This window comes from Echiichthys vipera (genome assembly GCF_963691815.1).
Source record: "Echiichthys vipera genome assembly, chromosome: 15".
Lineage (NCBI taxonomy): Eukaryota > Metazoa > Chordata > Actinopteri > Perciformes > Trachinidae > Echiichthys > Echiichthys vipera.
Genome location: NC_139840.1, coordinates 11,868,767 through 11,887,602, shown reverse-complemented (window position 1 = coordinate 11,887,602; position 18,836 = coordinate 11,868,767). Strand labels below are relative to the sequence as shown.

The following is an 18,836-nucleotide window of genomic DNA, read 5'->3' as shown; positions in this document are numbered from 1 at the left end:
CTTTAAGGATTGCCTCAGAAATAGTATTTTCCATCAGAAACGTATCACATAAAGTTGTTTGACTGCAGCCAATATGAAAACCAAACCAACAACCACAATGGAGACCGGGGGAAGGGGATAGTTTTGTTGTTACCTGTGAATGAAGCCCATGGAGTGGATTCCGTCCAAAGCCAGAACAACTTCAGCTGTGTAAAAGCGAGCCCACTTTTCTGGGACGTCATAATTGCTCATCAAGTTAACCAAGTCGCCACCCGGCATGTATTCCATCACCATGTAGAGGTAGCGGTCGTCTTGGAATGCAAAAAAGAGCTGCGGAAAGAATTAGCAAAAAATCGATTTATAAATAAGAATAACAATAATACTATATTAATGAGAAGAATATTTATTAATAAGAAAAAGACTCAACACAACTTGGTTTATGCATTTGTGGCCTATAATAATAATAAACTAGGTTAAAGATGCTGTTTTGCTTTCACATCATACCTGTACTACCCATGAGCTGTTGGCAAAAGCCATGATGTCCCTCTCCTCCCAAAAGAAAGCAGAGTCCGACCTCTTGATCATCTCAAACTTGCTCAGCAGCTTCATGGCGTATACCTTGCTTGTGGCTTTGTGTCTCACCTGGAAAAGATCAAGTTAGGTGTATTCAAATACTTCTCACAAATAAACCTTTTAGTGCAACACATAAGGAATAACATATTCTTTTTAAACAAAAAAACTGACTACATTACTCCTTAAAGCTTTATTGCCAGGATTAGAATATTTTAAAAAAAGGCATTCTTACCAATTGCACCTCTCCAAATGCTCCCCTCCCAATAACTTTAACCACCTCATAGTCCACCGCTTTCATGCGTAGATCCCGAATTTTACTAATGGTTTCCTTGTCTGGGAAAAAAAACAAACAAGTAAATACAAATGGGGATAAAAAAAATAGAAGCTATAGAAGCTTAAGTTGTTATAATACAGTATAAGGTGCCTGAGGGAGCATGCAAAGTATGTTTTTGTTTTGTTGTTAAAATACAGTTTCCAGTGGTTGAATTTTGTTTGGGGGATCATCTACCTTATTTTTTATTACCCAACATCATTAAGTTGTCATATAATGTTTACATTTAGCAGAGGATGACTTTCATAGGAACATCCAGCCTGTTGGCAAACAGATCAGAAAAAAACGACAGTGCTTCTGCACAGCTGAGAGCTGCTGTTCAGGAATACTTGCTTACTGAGAGTTGGCCTCTCCCTAATGCAACAATGCAAGCTCCCCTGGGGGAGGTAGTGTTCACTGCTCAGCCAAATTTGGTTATAGTTGAACTTAGGGGAATAATTTTCAATTCACACGGGCCACAACTGGCACTGGAGCGCATGGAAAACGGGGATGCACGCAAGTTCAATTGATCTAAAAATAAAAAGCAAGGCCTGAGTTATTAGAATGAGAACATTTTAGAGTGAGTAATTTCCACTGTGAGCACATGTTCCCGGGAAAACTCCCAGAGGACCAAAGGGACATACAGTATAAACCACGTTTAGAAATGGTGCAAATAGGATATTTATGGTGCTATTACGGAGACACACTCTGTGTATTTCTATGCATGTGCGGGCGGAGGAGGATTATTTCCAGTAGCTCGCTGCATACATACAGTAGAACAATCAGCTGATGTGATCGGGGTGCAACACACAATGCATGTAGGCCAGGATTCTGAGTAAAGAGCCCTTCAGGCAATGCATGCTACAGAGGACCAGCGTCTCACAAGACCGCTAGTCCATTAGTCCACATCCATCAATGCATTTCCAACACTTGGCTGCTATACACAAAAGTACTGTACCAAGAGTAAACGAGGAGATGCCTAATGGCAGTTTTAGCCCAGGGGTTTACAGTAGATTGGACTGATGCTCAAATATGAAACACTGAATTTAAGTTTACCATAGATTATAAACACGCTTATTGGAAAATGCATCGTATAATGTATTGCTGTTGCAGATTTATTGAGAGAAGACCACATGTTCTCTTCCACATCATAGGGTTCAGAGTGTAAACAGATAATTTCCCTATGAAAGCCGTCACTACTTAATCAATACTGTACATGAATACGAATATCAGTAAAATTTAATTTTGGTGCAAAGTGTATTTACTGGAGAATTCTTGAGCAATTGAAAATGAAAAGTGAAGGCTACAAAACATGGCAAAAACGGGAGGGGGAATATTTTCAGAAATAACAGTTTGGTTATAGGGGTTAAATTGTCTGTCTATATGTAATTCAGGAAATTAAAGACATATATTATATCCCCAAGATGTAACACTGACGCTCTGCCCCCACATCAGATGCTGCTGGCTCTTAAAGAACAAGTTCTGGGATAAACACTGTAACATGTTAAGTTGCCATTTCTTAGAAATGTACAGGCAAACAAATGGGAAGTTATACTAAATCTGTCAAGGAAAGAAATTCAGCCTCACTATCTGCCTGTGATTGGTACTAGTTAAGGGGTCCCCCAGTCTGAGGGCACTGTGGAAAAAAAGAAGCCATCACGATCGGCATCATGTGGGTCACCAGCCATTTATGAAAGCCCCTTTGTTGGGGACACTAAGCAGCAGACACCTATTGTGTCCAAGCCCACATAGAGTCGGTGACCCAAAAACAGCCTTCTTTTCTGCGCCTAGGCTTATACCCATATGTGACAGGGTTTGCAAACACAAACGGTTCAAGGGAAAGACATGGAGAGAGCAACCTTAAAAAAGGAGGACACGAGAGAAAGCACTGATGTGAGCTACTTACATCTACTCAAAAAGTTGTCAATGCTCTTGTTTTTCCTTAGGGCAGGGAAGTCAAGGTCATACACCAGTGCGTCCAAACCATCCTGCGAGGAGAGGAGAAGGGTTAACAAGCAGGCAAACAAAGCTACAGTGTCTAACGTTCCAGCAACATCACACACAACATGCAGAAAGCAAACACAGTCACTGTCCTGTCAGGCTGTTGAACAGATGTCTGCTTGAAGCTAGCAGTGGGCTTTGAGCCTGGATTACATAATTAGTGTCTAGGAGGTATTTTGCATATTACAGTGCTACTGTGAGCATTCAGTTTCTTAAAGTGATTGATAACACATCCACTGAAGGATCTCAAAGGGCAGTTTGGCAGTCACAAAATCGTGTTTTTAATGCTAGCAGAAAATCTTTTAAATGCATGCTGTACGTGTATCTATAAATGCATGTGAAGAATTAAGAAAAGTCTCCTTTTTTTAAAAGAAATGTGTGAATGTGGTATCTCAAGCACTCTTTTGTGATTTGTTGCAGCATCACATACTGCAACAAAGCCAATTCCTGAATGAACTAAGGAAACATGTCTGGTTTCATCGATGTCAAGATCATGTTACTGTCATACAGTTGAAAGGGAACATCTGCCCAGGAGCATGTGCATTGAGAGAAAGGTTATTATGTCTGGGGGGGGCTTAAGGCAGCTGCTGAGCAGAAATACCTTTATGGGCCATACTGCTGGAAAACCAAAGCAAACATGGAGGGAAAATGTGAAAAGAAATCTTGCAGCTCTACAGTGAGTGTTTACATGGAGTTCTTAAAGCCTCTTGTTTTTGCGTTTGAGCATGTAACAATTAGCCTCATGAGGCCATCCTGATCTCGCAAGCTCCGTTGTATTGTACTCGCAGATCGGTCTGATAACGTGCGGCGGAGAAAATTTGGAGAAGTCTGCCAAGCGAAGAGTCACGAAACGAGAAGCGATTGTTCAGTGTAAACAACATGAAGGCTTCCATGGATGAGATGAGATGAGCGCAGCGCAGCCATCGAGCAAGCAGCTATCGATTAAGCAGCTCGCTAATGCTTTTTTCTCTTGGATCCTTTTGTTGGAATATGGACTTTTATCCATAAATTTGCGTTACACAATCGGCAAATATACTTTACCCACATGTTTACTTTCTGAGAGTTATTATGCAACCATATCCCGGTTTCAAAAACCTAAGCCCTTATCCCAAACCTGAATATGCTAGATGAAGGACTCGAAAAGAAATCAGGATACTGTTGCATGTATGCGCATTATTACGCTGCAAACTATCTGCACAGGCGCAGCTTCAGTCCAGTGACTTAAAAGAAACACACACAAGACGGCAGCATCGAAAGCATTTCACTTTTAGAGCAATTAGGAAAGGGTCTTTTGTTTTTCGGTACTGAAAGAGGTTGCGTATCAAAAACGTCTCCCCCACGCTGCCTGACCACAGTCTGAAAACTGAAGCAAGAATGGTTAACAATATTTTTAATATTTCCTGTCACTCGCATCTCCCAATATTGGTTTGTTTTGAAAACATGACAGGAGCCTGAGCATATGACATGCATTATTCACTAACTCTGATACTAGTATTGATCACGTATATACAAGGATATGAATAAGCAGATTTCTCTGTGTTACATGGAACCATCATAGCCCGAATATGATCAAAACAGGTATATGCATCATAACTGGGAAATGCATGTCTAAGTTAACACGCTCACTGCATTTGCATACCAAATGGCTGGTGTAGAATGCAAGTGTCTGGTAAATTTTGGCTGGATGACCAATTGCAGAATTTCCCACCCTAGTGACAAGTCTAAAAAAAAGCAACTGAAGGAACTAAGTACCTTTTGATGACTAGGGCAACAGGGTGGTGGCCTGATGAGAACTGTACAGTACAGGAAACCTTTTATAAGAGCTTGAGCAGCATCACCCGTTATTTAAAAACCGTGTTACGAATGATGGTGTCAATAAATACAATTGAAAAGAGCCATGCATGAATAAATACCCATTTTAAATTAAAATGTGACAGCTACAATAGATCTAATCTTCCATAATCCAGAATGGGTGAAAGAACACAGTCACTCGAGCACTTGAACATCACACACTGTTATGCATTCCCTCTAGCAGGTGTGAGCCAGATGTTGAAACTGAGCATCTTCTGACACTTTGCCATGGGTCAACTAGCCTACAGCTTCTATATATCTTTGTTATTTATATCTATGGACAGCTGGTCTCCAGTCCATACAATATCAAATAAACATTAATTTTACTTGTTGACATAAGCTCCAATATTCACAGAAGACTCACTATCATTGCAAGAATCTTGTCATTCCTGTATTGCGAGTGCTGTTCTGTCAAATATTCAGAGGATTTCTTTTTGCATCACTGAGCAAAACAATGATGACACATGGTGAATCAGCAGCTCAGACGAGGCAAGGAATCCTCTTAAGTAACTCTGCTGCTTCTGCTCAGCAGTGGAGGTCAGGGCCATACCCATACCCTCCCCCCTCACTATGAAACATAACAAGCAAGCACCCTGTGGGGTGGGTGGAAGCAGGGGGAAAGGAGATATTGGAGGTGAAAAATTGCTGTACGGAAAAACAGAAGCGCGTAGACAGAATGTGGGAAATTAATGAGAGGGTAGGTTGTGATCGACACTATGGCTGAGCTGAGAACTATCATCTGCTCAAAAAAAAGTTAACTTTCTGGAAAGACAATTTACACCAGAGAGACCCTAGGATGGGAGAAAAAAGGGAACTGGTTGGCTTTACAGTATCCAACCAGCCTGCACTGGGGGAAAAGCTGAAGAAATAAGTCCTTCAGGACCCTAATCACAAGGCTCTGTGCTCTGCAATGCATGTTTGCATAACTTCCTGCCGCAGAGAACTCTGGACAGCCACAGTAACATTCCTTAACAGGACTGTACACGTCAGAGAGCTATTTTAGGTATGTGGCCAAACAAGTTCTCAACAAAAAGTGAAGGAAGGGAGGAAAAAAAATCCATCCCAAGTACAGAGTCACCCAGTGAGCCTTATTTTCAATCAGCGCTAGTGCCTAACACGATGACGGAAAGGAGAAGGGAGTGGAGGGCTGGTGCATGTGGGGCTGGCTGGTCCAATGGGAGAACAAATGAAGGAAAAAACAAAGAAATATCTGGAGGACAGCCATGCTTTAAAGTCTCCCACTGAAACACAAGTGACACAGAAGAGCCAAGTTTATACAACACTGTAGCATAAACAAAATAACCAATAATTGAAATGCTCATTGTTTTTGCAAGACTACCTACAAAGTGCATTTAAGGAAGAAACTGTACACCATCAAATTAGCAATCTGAAGAGTATGTAGCACTTGGTGTGTAAGCAGGTTTGTTGCAGGTTTGAATCTCAACATTTGCATTTCTGCTGTGGTGTCGGCTATCTTCACGGAAAGAGGCACTGCATCAAGGTATTATGAAGGCATCATAGTCAGAAATAAATTGCTGTTAGGAGTGGACAATATAGATAAAATCATGATACCAGTATATAGTGATATAGTAGACTTTTTGGTGAATTAATTGAGAAACGATTTATGAAGTTTATTAATTCATGAAGTGGCTATTTCAGCATATTTAATACCTGACTGATGGTAAAAAAACAACACAGATGTTCCAGTTTTTTCCTTTCCAATACCAATAATTGAAGTACATATCCGCCAATAACTACTGATAAGTACTGATCCAATACAAGTGCATTAAAAACATTTTTAATACATACAAAGTATTATTTTTTAACAACTGCATATTACTAACCCTGATGATGTGATATGATGGCTATCAATGTTGTAAGGTCATAGCATGCAGCTCATCCTACCTCGAATTTCAACCAAAATACACACCTAGGTTAACGGAGGCGATCTGTGTGATGGGCTGAAATACAATCAAACATTTCCAGGACAACAGAGATTATTTCCAGGGTATTTGGTCATAACAGAAAAAGAAAATAAAGATATTTTTTTCAGCATTTAGGCATTATCATAGGCATTTCCGAACAAAATATCTGGAACAACTTTAACTTCCATAATGTAGTCCTGCTCATTGTTTTACAAGACTACCTACAATGGCCACCCAGTGATAGCTACAACAGTAAAAACTCTACCTGTAGACACGAGTAGTAGTCATATTGGCCAAACCTAAGAGCTGTACCTGAATGCCTCAAATCAGCATATGTATCTGCAATATCAAGCAGTTTGTTCATAAATGGTTTGTGATCATACAAGTTGAGAGTCAGTAACCAAACTTCATCATCCGTCACTATCTGGCTTTCGCTATCAGACCACTGCAGCTGGGCCAGATGGAGCAGCCAGTAGCACAGGCATGGCTCAGACTAAAATCAGCACCAGGCTGCGCTAACAAACGCGAGGCTGATGCTCCAGGATCACTGACAAAGCTCTTAGTAATAAGAGTAGTAATTTCCAGAGGTGAAACAGTTCCTAGATAAGCACTCCCACTGCACTTATTGCTTGAAAAAATTTCCAAGGGCTCAGGAGTTTATGTCTGCTTTACAGGCAAACAGAAGGAAAAAAGGCTTCAGTGATCAAAATTTGCAGCATAATGGAAAAGAAAATGCTACACTAGTGCAGATAAATAGTAATAGACCAGGGGTCTAAATATTAAATGCATGTGGATCTAGCCTTTAGCCTCTGAGATATCCACATTCACTGTAGGGATAGTCTTGAATGAACCAGGCAAGAGCAAATGTAAAAACAAAGTTAAATTAGAACATACATACTACTCTAACAATCTACCTTAATAGAAATAGAGCAAAACAATGCACAAAAGTCACTTAAGTACAACAAGCATAGGGTGGTAGAAGTCTACAGACTATGTTTTCATTATAGAGATGCACCGATACCAGGATCAGCTAAATAACAACACGAAAAACCATCTCATCACCCTGTTAATGGAATGTGGTAATAATGTAATATATATATATACACACACACAAATCGCACAAGCCAGTGGTTGACATTACATATGGCAATTATTTCTTTATGCTTTAGGGGAGAGAAATCCACACACACAAGCTCTTTTCCAGACATTAAAGTCTGAGTTAAAATTTCCATGGGAGACTCAGCCACATCATCCCTTTCTGCATGCCAGCACAAGGCATGTGGACTGGCGTAAGTTGAGCCCTACTTCTCACTTCCTTTTCTGCCACCTCTTTAAGACAATATGATTTCCACATGTGAGCAACTGCGTAGACAGCTATTCAGTTTGCCATGCAAATAAAAGCGTTACCCTTGTAAACACAAAGGTGACCATACAAACCAAAGAAGTCATTCAAAGCATAAGACACGTAACTTCCTTGCTGCTAACTTGCAGTTACGGGCTGTTCTGGCTCCATCTGATCTGATTTTCATTCATCGATTTAGAATCCAAGAGATTCCCTTTTGTTTTTGTTTTGTTTTTTTAAATAGGTTATTTGTCCTAACTCCTTTTGCACAGTCCTGTTGTACATAATATCTACTGACAGAAAACCCCACTTACCTAGAAAGCCTGCATATCTAACAACTCTACTGGATAAATGGCAGTGACAGTGAACCCAGGGGTGGCAAAACAGGGGCATTCCATTTCCTTATGAGGTCCCAGTGAGTGAGAATCACTGTCACAAATGCTTTCATGTCAAAATATAATTGAGTTATTCCAACAGTGGAGAGCACTCACGTGTTTCCACTGACTGGGCTCTGGACTCTCAAGCAAAACTCTGCTGTCCTGCCCGCTCTGCCCGGAGTTTCTGACCTCGCCCCAACAAATAACCATCTTATTAAACACCAACTCAGCTCATTTCGACCATCTTCGGGGTCGCAGAGTTCTTTGTAAGTGGGTCAAACTAACTGAGGTTGTAGCCTGTACGAAATAAAATGAAAGAAAAGCAGGACATTGTAAAGTTCAATGGGTGAATTAAAAGGAAAAAGTGTTCCATTATTAAAAGACTGGATCATTTTAGTATGCATTCCTGCACATAATCAGTCAGTTGAGGGAATGCAGAGCTACAAATAGCTCAGCCAATTGTTGTTCCCATAGCTGAATAGCTGAGGAGAGCAGTTTACAACAGACAGCCCTGAACCTTTCAATACAATAGGGATGGATCAAATGCTGACAATAACCCATGACACAAATGCATGTTTCTCAACTCAAGGATATCATTTAATTTATCATTAAATAGACCAAAGTATGAGTTTTCAATATTTGAGACAACTACAATACAAATGGAGTCATTTAGCTTTAAACGGTATAATGTAGCTTTGAGCAGCAAGGACCATTTATGTCTATTAAAAAATAAAAAATAAAAAAAAGTGGTGCATTCAGGGATGCTGCAACATCCAAGATTCCAGTATTAGTATTCCTAATTAGTGTGTCCTGGCGGCTGATTGCTATCTGACAATAATGCTGGGAATCAATATCACAATATTATTACTAATTATGGGCGTGAGTGATCGATTCCTCGAGTACTCTTCGTTTCAAATTCACTCAATTGGTAAACAACGGCACTCAAGTTTTTTGTGTGTGCAGCACCTCTTGCTTCTGCGCTTGACCCCAGACAGAAATCATTGGGATTTTTGGAACTGGCTCTTTGCCTTGACATCCGAGAGACGTGTGAACTACATGACAGGGATACAGTGCAAGGCCCAGATGATATGGAGGGGAAAAGCAGTGATGTTTGGGGATGCAGCGTCGCAAGCACAGAAGCACTGGACACCCTCTTCTGGGAGGACTACTTTGATAAAATGGATGTCAACAAGCTGGAAACTTATTTCAGTGAGCCATGCATCCGTCCTTAGAATAACCCACCGGAATGGTGGAAGTCCAACAGGTACCGGTACAAAACAATTAGCATTGTGGCAAAGCAGCACGTGCTGATACCTGCCACCTCTGTGCCAGCTGAGCGCATGTTCTCCACAGCGGGACTGATCATTAACAGAATGTGAACGTGGATTTAATTACGTTTTTGTAAGGAAATTATGTTTTGAAGTTGTTGTTCTGAAAAAAATAAATCCTTAATGGGTAACTGTGACTGTTTTGATTGATAATAAGCATTAGGTGTTGGATAGGCTGTATTGCTGTGCATCAGTATTCTTGCAGGAAGATGTGTTGCGTCCTGAAAATAGATTTGGAAAAACAAGTTCTCGATTGGCCCTTAGGGAATTTATGCGATCCCTTGATCTTGGCATTAACTGCCTGTGCCTGTCCCTTATTATTACATATCAGTCTCAATCATTAATTGATCTAGATACATAAATGGTATAACTACACTAAACCCTAACTTGGCATTAAAGGTCATCATACAGCACCCTTTTGTTTTCAATAAATATGTAGAACAATGAAAAAACAAAGCAGAAGCTGCATTGGCACATTCTCAAAACAATGGACAGTGAATCAACCTAAAATCTAAAATAAAGCATGCTTTGATGTATTTAAAGTATGAGCAATTTGTACACAGCTCGGCAGACTCAAACATAGAAAATCACTAGTATGGTCTTTAAAATAACCATAATAGGTGATCTCATGCATTGCTCCAAATAATCAGTTAACAGAAAATTAGGTTGAAAATACTTTGATTTTACTTACAAGGTAATGTGTCATGTAAAAAGGTACTGTGTTCAGCTTGTAAATATGTCACGTAGTGTAAATACTAACAAGCATCTGTCTCTAAGTCTAGAAACAATATAGACTATCCCTGTCTTCCAATACCATACTTCCACGCTATTTATTATGCCAGAAATTATTTAGTATTTCCCAATACATAGTAGGTCAAACGCAGTATGCCAAAAATACCATGACATCCTACTGCATCCCGTGGGATTTTGCAGTATACAAGCCAGCAAGCGATTTGGAACTCAGCCTATAACTGCATTATCAGGGCTGACAACACCTTGCAGGTAAGGTTTGTCCATTAAAGGCAAAGGTCATTAGAACAAGGGCATGCTCTCTCTACATAGGCAAGACAAGGATTTACTGTACTTACTGGCTGTTACTCAAGCAGATTGACTATGCAAGTTCTACAAATCATTCTCATGGCTTAAATTTAGGCCATTCCAACAACTGTCACTCTGCCTGTGCAAAAGTTCCAGCCTCTGTAGACCCTGGTTTTGCTTTCCTTTGAATGTCCAAACTCTTAGAATTGAGCTGATTTTTCTTAGAAAAGGAAAACATGCTGAATGGCAATAGGCCATAATTGGAAGTGTAATAAAAAAAAACTTAACATAAACAACTTCATTCAAAAGCAACTGGTCAGATGCGTACATAAAGTGATGAGGCCCTTTTGGATGAGAGGTGAAACGTCTTTCTAGACAAAAAACCAAGTCCAGTTTCTTTTGACTGAAATTGCTTTGGGTATAACGATGACCTGGACAAATGAGGATTTATTCACAGGCTTAACATAAACAATTGAAACGTTTCACACTTTCCTTTTTTATTCCATAGCTTCTTCCCCACACAGCACCATTAACTTAACCTGACTCTCGCCAGATGAATTTCGTTTCGCCATGCTTCACTCATCCATCTGGGATCACTCCATAGCAAAGTGATTCCAAGAGACTGGGCCTTATCAAAAATCCTCACATATGATTGGATAAACCACTTGTCCGTCATCTTTACTGACGTGCTACTTCAACCACTCACATCGAAACCAACTGATAACGCTGATGAGAGATGGGCGAAAATATCGTTCCCACCAACAAACGCCTTCAGAGCCATTCTCTGGTATAAGAAGAAATATTTGCTTGATTGGACAACACAGATGAAACACCAGCATCGATATCGACGCCTGCTTCCTGGATGCGAGCCACCATTGTTGTCCGAATCAAAAACAGTCGATTCTCCGCTACGTCACATCTATATAAAACCCCTAAAACCCCTCCCGGCGGTCCTGATTGGCCTGACCATTTTTTGTGCACCCTGAAATCCCTCTGCAATGAAGGGATCCCAGATGGTTGAAAGCGAGCTAGGCGGAGTCAAGATGGAACGAAAGTCATCTGGCGATAGTCAGGTTACCATTAACTAGCAACAGTGACAAAAGTATTAATGAGCACCTCCTTCAATTAGTCAACATTGATATTCTTGTGGGACTAAATCTATTTTGAGTGGCAAATACTCTCAGGTGTTAAACTGCAAATATGACTTTAAAAACATTCATTATGTCATTCATTTAATAAAGCATTTCTTCATCTGTAAATTAGCTCATGAGTAGACTTTAATAGATCTAAATTAGCAAGAAATTAAATTAATCAAATTATCAGAAAGCCGGTTTTGGCATTTTGATTATTTGAGTGATTTAAAAATAAGAGCATCCACCCTAACATGTCCATGCACTATTCACACAGTCAATCACTGTCTGTCTACAAATCTGGTTTACTAGCCTTGTAGTTTCCTATAATTACTCTTATAACAGACTTAGAGTCTAAATAGCAGATAGAAGTTGGATCAAAACACAGGGAAGCCAATGCACCCCAAGTGTCAAAGTAAGAACAAAGACAAAAGCCTTTATATAAATCAAATAGAGGCAAAGCCCTTGCAAAACAAGTTCCAACACATCAACTCAACCATTCTAATTTACCAAAAAATTACAGACTCTGGAACTGAAGGACCAAGTGAAAAGGCAACTGGCGATTTCTATTTAATATGTCGATAAACAGACAAACACACCATTTCCTCTATGCTAACTTTCAGAGACTCAATCCAGACATATTTGATAAAATTATTTGGTGCAAGATACTGATCGTTGCCAACAGAAAAACACCTACGGACAATGCTAAGACCCTTTATGTCAGTGAGCTGCTTTCACATCACAATGTCAGGAATTCTGTCTGTTCAGATCGGCACTTAAGAGGCCTGCCTAGAGCACAATTAGGGAGGGGACAGCCCACCCAGATAAGGTACTCTTCTCTCCAAGCAGGATTTATATAGGGGGTGAAGATAAGGGCAACAGAGCTGGAATACTGTGCTCAATAGGCCAGCCCAGAGCTGAGTGGTAAGGTGCAGGCCAAATGTCACTATCGCACAACACAGACCAGGCTTCTATGGGGAAAATGTACACGTCCAACAATGCTACACTTTATACGGAAAGCTATGCCTGCTTAACTCAGGTACAGAAACATGGCCAGTAAAAGGCTTGCATTGTGCATTCTGATGGAACCTATTACTCATAGCCAAGCATGTTGGCTGCTTTATGAGTTAAATGTCCTGATTCATGGCCTTCAGAAACATGAGTCTTCAGTCCACATAATTTTGGTTTATGGGTAGAGAGAAGAGCCCACACCCATCTACCTCAGAGCTGCCTGCCTGGTCTCAACTCCCTCCAGACGTGCAGAATGGCTTTGGGACGCACAGGGAACTCCAGGCCAGTCAAAGACAAGAGGTTATTTGATTAGCATGGAATTTTATTAAGCTGTGGGTGGAGTTGCACGGTGGCAGAGAGAAACTCAGCAAAAGGCCTCCATTCATTGATCAGGCAAGATTGCAGAAAGGGGAAAAAAGAGGAACAACACCCTTGTGTGTGTGGCTGCCAGCAGGAATAGTCCCCACAGCTTTTTGCCATTAAAAATGCAGAGCGTGTGCACTTTTAGGTGAGTTTAATTGCCTCTTTCTGCAACAGGATGGGAGGTCACAGAGACTAAGCAAGTTTTTCTTTTCAAAAGACAGCTATCTATGGAACCCTAAACACAAACACTTCAAGTCGGGTGTGCGGATGGGGTTTTAGGACAAGCTCCCTTCCCAAAACAGACTTCCCTGATGTCCCTTTGCTTGGTAAATCAGCCAATATCATAAAATCGAAATACAGGAATCATTCATTAAAGAATATGGCCTCATGTGAACAACACATGAGTGAGTTACAACCGAACTACTACCTGACTGGGTGACAATGAAAATACACTATCGGCAGACTCAAAGCTACCAGTAATTCCTTGATAACTCAGTCATACCTGCAAACAGACATAAGTGCCAATTCCTGGAAATTCTGGCCAAAAATGTTTAATCCAATTACCCATATGAATTTTGGTTTCATCACACTAAACAGCTGAGTGCAACTGCTCTCATGAGTCACTAAGAGCCAAATCCTCGTGAAAAACACTCAGTGCCACTGTCACCCAAGCTGAAAGGATACTGATATAAACAAACACTTGACACAACAACATCCACTCCATGAGTGAGTCAGTTCCTGGGATTGCCTGGTGTAATAAACACCTATGAAGGTGTTGCTTTAGGGTTTAGCACGTGGCAGCAGCCGCCTTCTTTTCCTCAGTCACTTCATGAGTTGTCACCCGTACACAGGAAGCAGCCAGGGCAAACCCAAGCCAGCAGGTGTATATACCGATGCAGCCATGCCTGCAGGTTACAACAGGCTTGTAGGCAGCCTCAAACTTCAAATGAAGCTTAGATAAGTAAATCTCGACAAAACAGCACACCTAACCACTCACCCTACTGTAATCTAAACAACGTTCATGTCTTTTACAAGGAAGGTTTTTGTTCCCAGCCACTGTCTACACAAGATTGCTGAATAAATACTGTATATAGATATTATAATTATCATTATTATACATATAGTGACCTGCTGTTGCTCATGGAGGAATTGCTGGGTCTCTGTAAATCCTAAATAAGTCTGAGGGTGGTCTACACCTACTCTATATGTAAAGTGTCTTGAGATAACTTTTGATATGATTTGGCACGATAAATAAAACTGAATTGAATGTTTTTAAAGCACACTAGTGTCATCAAAAAGCATTAAGCCTGTGACTTCTAGAGTGTGTCAAGGAAACCAATAAAGTTGATCAGATCTAACAACATGATTCGTTTTAACAGGCCTAACCAAAAATAATCTGACAAAGTGTGTGTGTATTGTGGAGAACAGAAACACGGTTGCCATCTGTCTGTCTAGCTCTGATATAGCATTGCTTTTTAATTACATATTGAATCCAACTTATCAAGTAGTTACTGATCGCTGTTAAAAAATCAATCGTACTGCTAAGCAATTGCCGTTTCGTTGTTTTTGGGTGCGAAATTGGGACTGTAGGATACAAGTTTCTTTTTGCAAATCCGTAATACATAAAACCTTGTCGTAACACACACGTGTTTGGTGATCGTGATTAATTGTTTTGAGGCGTCAATACCAGCACATTCCTTCAGTGACAATTGAGACGACTTGTTGGTCTCGGAAAGAATTTCTGCTCCAAGGAGTAGACTGACCCCGAATGGTTGACTCGCTAGCTGCCTATAGCCAGCTAACAAGCTAACAAACTTACCAGAAGACAATCGGTGTTTACTTCTGACTTTGGGTCCTTCAACATGGCATCGATTTTTTCAAACCGAGCCACCATACTTTCCCCGGCAGACGACATTTTTTTGCTGTTAAACTCAGCCGCCGACGTTGAGGTTGTGAACAAAAAACAGCTCACTGGTGGCGAGGCAGAAGGCTGGCTAGCTAGCTTTAGCAGCCAGCGGTAGCTAGCTAGCCAAAATGTTCCTTTCTTCGTGTGAACTTTTACACTTTAAAGAAAACACATCGTTCTCTTCGAGCTCTCACACACGATGAAACGTTTAAGGTTTCGTTGAATGTACAGAAGCCACATTTTCAGAGTCGTAAAGCTGTCTCTTCCCAGTTAGGGTGGCAAACGACTTCAAGATAAATGCGGCGACAGATTAGTCAGCCTCCACAGGATGCCACCGAGGAGAAGGGCTTAAAACTGTTGCTGCATCCAAAACAAAGGGCAACTAAAAGTTAAATGTAATGCCTTTTTGTTTGTGGGAAGGTTAGTCCAGGCCCGTTCCCATTTCTGTGCCAGGCCCCTTGCAGAAAACTACAGTAGATTCTGACAGCTCAAAAGTAAGAAGTGGTGGGAAAAAAACTTCTGCTTCTTCCAAATGTCGCTCAGTTTAAACGCGGAGTCGTTACAACGTTTATCGGCAGTCCTTCCGCTGCATCCTGTGCATTGTCATTGACTGTCGGTTGTTTCCCGTTAACACTGTTTTTTCTCTCATACCGAATGCATATAAATCGGGTTTAGGAGTGTGTTCGTTTTCGGAAGAAAAAAAAACAGCAGACGATGCCCGATTTTCTCCCACAGCCTGACCAACATGTCCGCCTTCCTGTTCAAACACCCCGGAGAAGCAACTTCAAAATGTCAAGTACTGCGCATGCGCCATGCCGAGGCGCATTCAAAGAGTTCGTGGATGGCAACATGTTGCTGTTCTCAAGTGTTAATGCAGGGCATTGAAATGCACGAAGCACGAAGCCTATGAGCGTAATTAACATTTAAAAAAATATTTTTAAGTTTTCCAAAAGTTGAAATATTATTTTTTATTATAATCAGGGACTGAAATGATTCACGTGAGTTACATATGCTGTTGTTATTATTATTATTATTATTACGGTTATGGACCATAATCATAAGACTATTCTATTTTATTCTATTCTATCCTATTCTATTATAGTATATCCTATACTATTCTATTCTATTCTATTCTATTCTATTATAGTATATCTTATACTATTCTATTCTAGTCTATCCTATACTATTCTATTCTATTCTATTCTATTCTATTATAGTATATCTTATACTATTCTATTCTAGTCTATCCTATACTATTCTATTCTATTCTATTATAGTATATCCTATACTATCCTATACTATTGTATCCTATTCTATCGTATTCTATTCTATTCTGTTCTATTCTATTCTGTTCTATTCTAGTCTATCCTATCCTATTCTATTCTGTTATAGTCTATCCTATTCTATTCTATTCTATTCTATTCTATTCTATTATAGTCTATCCTATACTATTCAATTATATTATATTATATTCTAGCATATCCTATCCTATCCTATCTTATCCTATCCTATCTTATTATATTATATTCGATTCACTTCTATTCTATTCTATTCTATCATACCCTATTCTATTCTATCCTATCCTATTCTATCCTATCTGATCCTATTCTATTCTATCATATCCTATTATATTCTACTCTATCCTATCCTCTACTGTTCTATTCTATTCTATTTGATCCTATTCTATTCTATTCGATTTAATTCTATTTATTCTATTCTACCCCGCTCTATTATATCCTATCCCTTTCTATTCTATTCTATTCTATAGATTATATAGAATGCCTGTGGTGTTCTGTTCTATTCTATTCGGTCCTAGTCTATCCTATCCTATTTTAACATGACCTGTTCTATTCTATTATATCCTATCCTATTCAATTCCATTTAGTGATGTAAAGTATTCATATGGGTTACAGATACCCTTGGTTGTAGATCATATTTAAATATGACCTTTGCTCTTGGTTTGATTGTGAGCCAAATATACATAACCAATACCAGCAAGCCATACCCTCTGAGCTATTTGACTCATATACGTTTTAGGAATAGCAGCTCCACTAAGGTCACCATAACTCACTTGATCCCCTTTGATGTCCATCATGGTCTATTGGAATGAATATTGTAAGGGTAATTCACCACAGGCTAATATTCTATTCTATTTAGAAATGCTTGTTACATAATAACTGTTGTGTACCTATCTAGTGATAATATAAAATTATTAACTGTAGGGACTTAGTATCAACAGTTTACACCAAGGATCGAATCAAATTTCAGACATATATTTTAAGTTATTTTTTTAGTTAAAGTTAAGTATTTAGTTTTTTGTCTCTTTCTCTTTCCGTTCTTTTCAGCAGTGGTCCTCTCGGAGTCTGTGTGTTTAGTCTGCATGTCACCCAACAGAGGGCGGTGCTTTACAACTTTTATGGCGAGAAGAAGTCACTTGTGCTCACAAACTTGAGGCCCATTACAATTTGACATTTAAAGCACAAAAATAGAGTGTTGCTGAACTCGCTAAAATGCATCAGTTTATACCGGCTGTAATGTGCTTTCTTGTGGAGCTTGTTTCTGTGCAACCCGCATCCCTTTACAGTGCAGCCTGGACTCAGTTCCGCATTTCTGCCAGCAGAGGAAGATGTTGTAACCTTGGAGACCATATGTAGCCTACATAGCTAGGTTACTTTAGGACTTGTGTCCATATACACTTTATGGAGGTTCAGACCAATATCATCCTCATCATCCTCATCATCCTCATTATCATCATCATCATTATATTTATTTAAAACCACAGAAAACACATGAGAGGGGAACTCTCGTTTGCAATGATAGATACAAATAAATGCAAAAAGAAAAGACAAAAAAGTTAAAAAATAAAATGTAGCTTGCTAACTTGCTAATAGGCTTATAATGTTGTATGCCAATAGGCTATTATCATGCATGTGCTACCGTGTATCTACATCTACTATAGGCATGTATGTATCCTATACTTTAATGAATGGATTTACTTTTTTTAACCTTGTTTGATTGATTGATTTTGATATTTTCTGTAATTGTTCATTTCTTCTCCTAATTCTACTCTGTCAAAAATATTGTTCTGCTGTCTGTCCATGACAATGTGAGGTGGACTGCTGCTAAGAATATGATTTGTATAGCACCTTTCAACAACAAGCTAATTCAAAGGGCTTTACATAAAACATGTAAAGCATTGGAAAGAAACAAATGAAATGACACTTGGATTTAAAATCACATTCGGACAAAATAATTACAAAAAAGAAAACAACCTCAGTATAATAATAACAATAATAATAATAATAATACTAGCCTATATTTCATAAGCCATCCATTAGGGTATATTCTAACATCTGACTCTTCTCATTCGTGCAATAACTAGTTAGTTAATTGGTTACGCTTGTGACGTATTAATCTTGTGTTACGTATTTAGTCTTAGCAACGAGCTGAGCTGAACCAAACGGCAGCCTACGTAGGCCTACAGTCATTTCGTCACATGGCGGTTCCCCCCACTGTGCGCAGATCAGCTGTGGCAGCGGGCAGGGCAGACCGACCTGAGCAGCAGCATCAACAGCAGTGTGTGGAGGCGGTGTTCAAAACCACGGACCCTGGTTCTACGTGGCGGACATGGCCGTGTAACGCGTTTCCGTGTGGATAAAGGTAGGCGTGCACGGTGTTGCTTTGCTTCTTCTCTTTATCCTC

General features: G+C 39.7%; 1 protein-coding gene across 2 annotated transcripts in view; it reads right to left on the bottom strand.

The window, feature by feature from the left end:
- rock1 (Rho-associated, coiled-coil containing protein kinase 1) overlaps window positions 1–15,895 on the bottom strand; it is a 34,508-nt gene extending 18,613 nt beyond the window's left edge. For both annotated transcript variants that reach the window (XM_083928492.1, XM_083928493.1), the window contains exons 1-5: window positions 15,048–15,895; window positions 2,769–2,850; window positions 785–885; window positions 484–621; window positions 134–309 (exon numbers count right to left, since the gene is read on the bottom strand). In XM_083928492.1, the coding sequence (XP_083784618.1) occupies window positions 134–309; window positions 484–621; window positions 785–885; window positions 2,769–2,850; window positions 15,048–15,143 (593 nt within the window). In that variant the 5' untranslated portion in view covers window positions 15,144–15,895. The remainder of the gene's footprint in view (window positions 1–133; window positions 310–483; window positions 622–784; window positions 886–2,768; window positions 2,851–15,047) is intronic.
- Between the last annotated feature and the right edge of the window lie 2,941 nt (window positions 15,896–18,836).